The sequence below is a fragment of the Alexandromys fortis genome, unplaced genomic scaffold, assembly GCF_014885135.2.
Source record: "Alexandromys fortis isolate MF-2015 unplaced genomic scaffold, M_Fortis_MF-2015_v1.1 scaffold_17, whole genome shotgun sequence".
Lineage (NCBI taxonomy): Eukaryota > Metazoa > Chordata > Mammalia > Rodentia > Cricetidae > Alexandromys > Alexandromys fortis.
This window is the reverse complement of record NW_026067896.1, coordinates 1,192,178-1,200,029: the sequence shown is the minus strand read 5'-3', so window position 1 is coordinate 1,200,029 and position 7,852 is coordinate 1,192,178. Positions and strand designations below refer to the sequence as shown.

Here is a 7,852-nt window from a genome sequence, read left to right as displayed (position 1 = left end):
ACTGTGTTTTAAATAGTGCAACTATTGGGTGAAATCAAAAGGCAACTTACAAATGGAATCCAAAAAGCCATGCCCCAACCCTTGGGAAGGAGGACATCCCAGCCACTTCCCCAGCCCAGCCGGTCTTCGCCAGTCACTTTTCCTGGCTGTTGGATCAAAAGAATAGGAATCTTGGATTCTTGAGGCCCTAAAACAAGCTGTGACCCTGGCACCAGCAATTCACTTCTCATCCGATTTAAATCCTAAAGGGGAAGAAAACAAGTCAATAGAAACAGTCACTGTCTTCTAGATCGTCCTTCTAGACCTTCCTAGACCTTCTAGACTTTCCTAGACCTCCTATATCTTACTAGATCTTCTAGACTTTGTAGACCTTCTAGATCTTATTATACCTTCCAGACCTTCCTAGACCTTCTAGACTTTGTAGACCTTAACCTTCTAGATCTTACTAGACCTTCTAGACCTCCTATATCTTACTAGATCTTCTAGGCCTTCTAGACCTTCCTAGACTTTTTTTTTTTTTTTTTTTTGGTTTTTCGAGACAGGGTTTCTCTGTGGCTTTGAAGCCTGTCCTGGAACTAGCTCTGTAGACCAGGCTGGTCTCGAACTCACAGAGATCCACCTGCCTCTGCCTCCTGAGTGCTGGGATTAAAGGCGTGCGCCACCATCGCCCGGCTTCCTAGACTTTCTTAACCTTCTAGATCTTACTAGACATTTTAGTTTCCTAGACCTTCAAGATCTATTTAGAACTTATTAGACCTTATAGACTTTACTAGATCTTCTAGATCATCTAGATCGCCATAGGAGGAAATTTACAAAGTGAGTTCCAGGTCAGCCAGGGCTACACAGAGAAATCCTGTCTTGGGGTGGAGTGGGGGAGAGAATGTATAAATAGGTACATGGGACACGGAAACATAAAATCACTTTGTAGTCTCTAAGACAGGATCTTACCATTAATCCTGGCACGTTAGTTACCTGATCCGAGATTTTACTCTCTGTGACACTCCTACAGATATCACGGCTCCAGATGAAGCTGTGGGCACACTCCACGGGCACGCCCTCCAGAAGCAGCTGTCTAACTTGCTCATTATCTAAGAGGGAAGAGAAAGAGCCTTCAAACCACACTTTCTCTCCGTCAGTCCAAACACTGGCAGACGGCAGTGACGGGCATGTCCCAAACTAGAAGACAAAAACTACATTATTCTTATAGTTGGTTTCCTAGCCCTTGAAATAACAAAGGCTAATAAACACTTTTCTTTGGTATTTACTTCTGTGCAGACACACAATCACAATACTAATAATTATAAGTTGCCCCTTGAATTTGAGATAATCAAATTTCTAGAAGACACTTCCCTTTACCCTCGGTTCTCTTAGAACTAACTTTACTGAGCTCGTCACTCCTGTCTGTAAAACACACCTCTCCGTTCCTTTAAGGAGAGCAATGTGTGAACTGTCCTGTCTCTTAAGGAAGGCACATTGCTCTCAGAATATCAGAAAGGAGGGTTTTCAGTCATGGACACTTCCACACCGTCACTTAAACATGACAGAAAAAAGTCCTTCAAATCTATGTTGTCAGACTGAAGAATTAAAACTCAACTGGTGAGGAGGGGACAGCTATTGTTCCAAAATGCCAACACGGAACTCACTCAAAAGCAAAAACCTGTGTGGGTCTGCAGCCAGGGAAAAATAAGATGGGCGTGACTAGGCACTGGCACGACAGATTTCAGGGAGGACAGAGCTGCAGAGAGCGGCACTAGGGCCTACAAACTCTCTTTCTCCTGGAGACTGAGCAGCGAGGCCTAAGGTGACGTGGAGTGTTCATGAGCGAGCACTGGAGGCCACAGCTGCCCTGTACTGTAACTGTGCTCACGAGCACTGGAGGCCACGGCTGCCCTATGCTGTAACGGTGCTCACAAGCACTGGAGTCCACGGCCGCCCTGTACTATGAGAGTGTTCACGAGCACTGGAGTCCACGGCTGCCCTGTGCTGTGAGAGTGTTCACGAGCACTGGAGTTCACGGCTGCCCTGTGCTGTGAGAGTGTTCACGAGCACTGGAGTTCACGGCCGCCCTATGCTGTAACGGTGCTCACGAGCACTAGAAAAGGAAAATATGTCTGCCCACCTGCCATTCTGAAGGCAACCAGACTCCTTCATGGCTGTGGTGATGGCAAGAACATATGGCCAAAGAGTATTTCAAGAGCAATTTTTTAAAGGAGCTACACACACAATGTATTTTCTTTCTGCTAGCCAGTGAGTGAGAAGCCGGAGTGCACGCTTACAATGCACACACTTAGAACATGCCCCGTCACTGACCCTCCGAGGCCAACGTGAAAGCAAGGCTCTTCTCTGGCAAGAGCCAATCCAAACAATCTGCGGAAGCACGTAAGCGACCGCTGCAGACAGCGAATGAACAAAGGTGGTTTGAGGTTTTCTCCCGTTTCCCCAGTGCTGGGACTCGAACCCAGGCCCGTGCGACGTTAGGCACAAGCTCTATCACCACCCTACACCTCCAGCCTCAAAGACACTTACACAGTAAACCACTCTGTTAATGAAGCTGGAAAGTGTTATAAAAACATGTTAATAATTAACACTCAGGAGAACCTCTTCAAAGCCTGAGAATACAGTCAGGCTCCTAGGAACCTGTTCCTCTAAGAGCTGCCTAAGCTTCAGTTAATACAAGAAAATAAGGAGCTTGTTACCCAAAGCAGGCAAACTCTTTCAAGCTAGAAGCACTTGAGTCGATTTTGCTATTGCTGCCTGTTCAAGTCAAAATGGGCAGAGAACAATTTCAGTTATAGGCAGACTAGGCTAGGTCAAGGAATTACGTGTAAGATGTCCTACTGTTGAGAGTCTTCTAAGGACTGATCTTTCCACTGATCCAGCCCCCCAAAAGTGTATCTCTACCCTTTGTTTTGACTCAGCTTGCTAGATGAGAAAAAAATACAGATATAATACTAATTCAGCTAATTCATGTGAAGAGTGTACTCCTTGCCAGGCATCTGACTCTTGCCCACAAACCAAGCATGAGGATGCTGAGGCAGGAATACTGACATGTTCAAGGCCACCCTGGGCTTTATAACAAGTTCAGGCCAGCATAGCTACATAGCAAGTCCTTATCTCAAAACAACTAGGGACTGAACTAGGGCCACTCACATAGTAGGCAAGCACTCTACTGAACCACATCCCCAGCCCAAAAGTATACTTCTTTATGTAGCTCAACATCAAATAAAAGTATCTTCATAGAAATTACAGTACTTAAAACAGGTTCTAATGATCACAGCACTCAGGAGTCAGAGGCAGAGCTCCGTGAGTTCAAGGCCAGCCTGCTCTACAAAGGGAGTTCCAGGCCAGCCAGAGGTACCCAGTGAGATCCTGTCTCAAAAAAACATAATAATAGCAACAAAAACAGGCTGGAATGAAATCCACGACAATGTCTAACAGTGAATCTTACAGTAGAAACCAGATCATGTTTCACGACAGACTTTAATCTTCTTTAACCTATTCGTGCTAAACCTGTTAGGAAGGGTGTTAGAACTGCCCGTCCAAACATAGATAATGAGGAAGCCAGAGGGATGCAGAGTCCACCCGCGGCTCTGAAGTAACTGCAGCTCTGCACGTAATTCTCAGGAGACCCTCCCATGTACGCGGTTTCACTAGACCACTGAATGAAACAGCCACAGCAAGGCAGTCAGGCTCCATGGTGACTAACTTACCTGAGTCTTCAAATCCTCAGTCACCTTTATGTGGACCTCTGACGGGGCCATTTATTGGTCCCTAGTAAGCTAGCTAAGGACAGGCAGAGAGGCTGGAAACAAAACTGTGAAGTTGTTATGACACATTTAAATGCTCTCGCAAACTCAGAAGCTAGTTTCACTGCTTCTCCTATTTAATGTGTTTAAATGACACCATCCCAGCTGCAGCCAATCCCAGATCAGTTTAAAATTCTAGCCAGTCCCAACCCACCTCCCAGCCAAGTGGCTCGCGTGGGTCCCTCCACTCTGTCAAAACCATGTGGTCTGATACTTCAGCACCTGGGATGGCCTTGCCAGGATTCGAACCTGGATCATCTGTATGGTCAGACAGAGGCTTCCAAAGAGCACAAGACCAGCTGCCGGTGCACATCCCTTCCTCACAGCTAAATTCTGAAGCTCCAGGCGTTTGGGATACTAGAGAGAGACACACTAGAGAAAACTGAGGACTCTGGGAAAAACATCAAACTTGAGCAGCTAGCTGTGTGGTTTACACCTCCCTGAAAGACACTCTCCGCGCCATGTCCTCGGACACACACCTCATGGGACCCAACAGCTCGACCAGGAACATGGCAACACCTTACCTTGGTGTCTTTCCGGATGCGGCAAAGCTTTGGCCCGCTGTGGGGGCAAATTCGTTCTCGGATCCCTCACTGTCAATCCCAGAATAGTACCTGCAGGAATTTCCGCTGGTGAGGAGACTCCTTCAGCAGAACAGAAACAGAAGGGATGTGTTAAATAGAGAAAGGCTCACACGGGGCAGGTGCAGCTCGGTGAGCAAAGGCGCCTGCTGGAGTCTGATGATTTGACTCTAATGCGTGCGTGCAGTGAAAGGAGAGAACTGAGTTACACACACACACACACACACACACATACAAATAAGTAAATGTAAAAAATGTGTTTAAATCACAATATGTATTAATACAATCTTGTTTGTAGTTTGAACCTTTCAGATTTTCCTAATGAAACTATTTTCTTGGGGAAATTACTTTAAAATACGTATCACCTTTTCCCAACATATTTACTCGGAAAAAATTAAATTAACACTTTAAAAGTAAAGTTTCCTGCAAGATAAAATTTAAAGGACATAAAACTATCTTCCAGCATGGGCCAGTAGTTTCTTATCAGCTACACATACAAGAGGCAGTAAGCACAGACATTGGGTGAGCTCCTGCTCTGCTCGGCCACTCACTTGTAACTTCAGAATGCCAGTGACTTAGAATTCGAACAACCTTATTTCACAGGCGTGAGCGCAATGCCTCAATCTTGGACTCCAGCTTCTCACAGCAAATAAACGCGACAGAAAGCAAGACCACTCACTGGGGCCAACTGCCCTCTGCCCCGCTCCCCACCCCTCCCCAGCACAGTAGATTCTCCCTCTTTCTACCTCCCAGCAGCTGAAAGATGGCTTCTTGTCTTTGATGAAGGACAGCGCCATCAGAGCTCTTGCAAGTGTCGCTCCACCAGTGATGGGCTGTCTCCTCTGCATCCTCTTCCTCCTGGAAAACAGGAACGCCTCCTCAGCAGCCAGGCCTAACAACTGTGCTGAGTCAGTCCTAATGATTGCTACGTTGTAAGAAGGTTGTAACACAGCTGGCCCTGCTCCCTTCGTTTCTGGGTGTGAGAGTAACTCGTTCACCAGGAGCAGTGAGGATGCAACTGTACTTGATAGAAATTACTACCAGACTAACACTCTAATTAGAGACTTCGCAGCCTTTACAAGACGCTGTTTAATCAAGCACCGCCACTACAGAGGCGCTGGCCCTCCGCCGCTCTCACCGCCTCCTCTCTAATTTAACAATAAAATGCTCCCTTCTCACCAGGCCAGAGCTGCGCTACTCTTACCAACACCGGATGAGATGCATACACGCTTCACTGACGCCCAGGCAAGGCTGGGATGAGATGCATACACGCTTCACTGACGCCCAGGAAAGGCTGGGATTTGGCAAGGTTTCCATGCTGTTTCAAGTACGAGATACATGACAGACACGACACCAAGAGCAGTGATTAGTGCTGGACCCTAAAGCGGTAACTTGTAAGACGGGGCCACCTGACAGAACACAGGCAGCAGAGCTAATTGGTGTGGAGCACAGGCTCCAGAACCAAACCTGAATTCACTTCTTTACTCCTTAACTTATTAGCACATGGAAGAGCCCATGCTAGGCACTATGCTAAGCCCTGGGGACAGAACAGAGGGCAGAACCTGGCCTGCTGACCATCATGAATCGCAGAGGCCCGTGAGAGGCACAGGTGTTATAAGCAAAGAACCAGACTATACTAGTAAGCTGAGGAAAAGTGCAGGAAGCTACAGAACAATGTAGGGGGTGGAGCTAACCTGAGGGCACAAGGAAGGGTTCGAGAGGGAATACAGACTGTATGAGATGAGCTGAAACTTAAACAACGAGGAAATTTTAGCCCAACCAAGAGTAGCACAACATAATGTTAAAAAGGCAGAAAGAAAATAAGTACAAGTCAAGGAAATGGAAATGACACATTCTAGACCATGAAAAGCCAGCATGGCCAAAGGGTGAGGAGCCACAGTACGGGATCTCAGTTTTACCTTAAATTACATGAGAAGCTACTTGAGAATTTGTTATCTCAACAAACAGTGAATTGACTAGGTCTGGAATATAGCTCAGGGACAACTACAGTGACTGCCTGTCTAGCAAGCAAAAGGCCTGGATTCATTCCATCTACAAAAAGCAACGTCACAGAAACAACAAAAAGTGAATAAAATGTTAAAAGATCGCTGTCCACCCTGAGCAGGAATAACAAGGGAAAGTCCTAAATCCACTCCAGGATCCCAGGCCGAGACAGCAGCGGAGGCTGAGACGAACGCCAAGGAGACAGAGAGGGGCTGCTGTCTTGGCCTAGAGCCTCAGCTTGATCACTGTCTTTGCCCACATCAAATCTGAGGCTCATCTGCTAAATCAACTGGCTAGGATGGAAAATAAAGAGATCTGAACCCAGAAGGAGACCCCTAACCACACCTCATGCTCTAGACCAGCACTGTCTACACATCAGTCACAAGCCACAGAGAGAATTCATCTTTAGTTAAAATTAAAAGAGGTACAAATTCAGTATCTCAACCATTCAGTTACATTTTTAAGTGTTCAATGATGTCATGTGAGTGGTGGTTATCAATCTTGAGAACACAAAGGAATATCTTCCCTGCCTCTGATCAGAAGTGCTGAGTGGACATACTACTTAACTTCCTAGAAAACTATCATAAGCTAAACTAAAAAAAAAAAAGAAGAAGAAGAAGAAGGAGTAGAAGGAGGAGGAGGAGGAGGAGGAGGAGGAGGAGGAAAGGGGGAAGAAGAAAGAAGACTAGCAGACAATTTCAGAGATTTTTTCAGAGGCATTCCATTGCCCATCTATGGAGGGGAGATTACCTTCTTTAAGAACCAGAAAAGCAAGAATAATCTATAATTTAAAATTCAATTTGGCTAGCCGGGTAATGGTGTAAACATTTAATCCCAGCACTTGGGAGGCAGAAGTAGGCAGATCTCTGTGAGTTCCAGACCAGCCTAGTCTACAGATTGAGGTCCAGGACAGCTACAGCTGTAACAGAAAAACCCTGTCTCAGAAAACAAAAAAAAAAAAAAATTCAATTAAATTATCGCACCCATTGAGATTTAATTTTTTGAAGTGAAAGATTTTTTTTTTTTAATTTGTTAACAAAAACAAGTTGGGGGGCTGGAGAGTTGGCTCAGAGGTTAAGAGCATTGCTTGCTCTTCCAAAGGTCCTGAGTTCAATTCCCAGCAACCACATGGTGGCTCACAACCATCTGTAATGGGGTCTGGTGCCTTCTTCTGGCCTGCAGGCATACACACAGAATATTGTATACATAATAAATAAATATTTAAAAAAATATGAAAAGTTACTTTGGCCTTTCAGCAATACTTCATTTATATAATTCTTCTTTCCTATTCCTCATTATCTTATTACTCCCCCTTTAATCTTTAATTCTTATATAGAACTTGATTACCAGCAATTATTAAATATATGTATTCTGATTTTTTTATACCAAGAAAGAAAGATGATTTCATTTTATATACAAAATTCTTGTGAAGAACTTTGATTGGTCTAGCTTGGGTTAGGT

General features: G+C 45.2%; 1 protein-coding gene across 1 annotated transcript in view; it reads right to left on the bottom strand.

Annotated features, from left to right (window-relative positions):
• The window catches only part of Pop1 (POP1 homolog, ribonuclease P/MRP subunit), a 28,562-nt gene that overhangs the window by 9,711 nt on the left and 10,999 nt on the right, over positions 1 to 7,852 (bottom strand). Inside the window, exons 8-12 of the mRNA XM_050161235.1 lie at positions 5,950 to 6,031; positions 5,134 to 5,265; positions 4,331 to 4,450; positions 973 to 1,088; positions 51 to 242 (exon numbers count right to left, since the gene is read on the bottom strand). Coding sequence (XP_050017192.1) covers positions 51 to 242; positions 973 to 1,088; positions 4,331 to 4,450; positions 5,134 to 5,265; positions 5,950 to 6,031 — 642 coding nt within the window. The remainder of the gene's footprint in view (positions 1 to 50; positions 243 to 972; positions 1,089 to 4,330; positions 4,451 to 5,133; positions 5,266 to 5,949; positions 6,032 to 7,852) is intronic.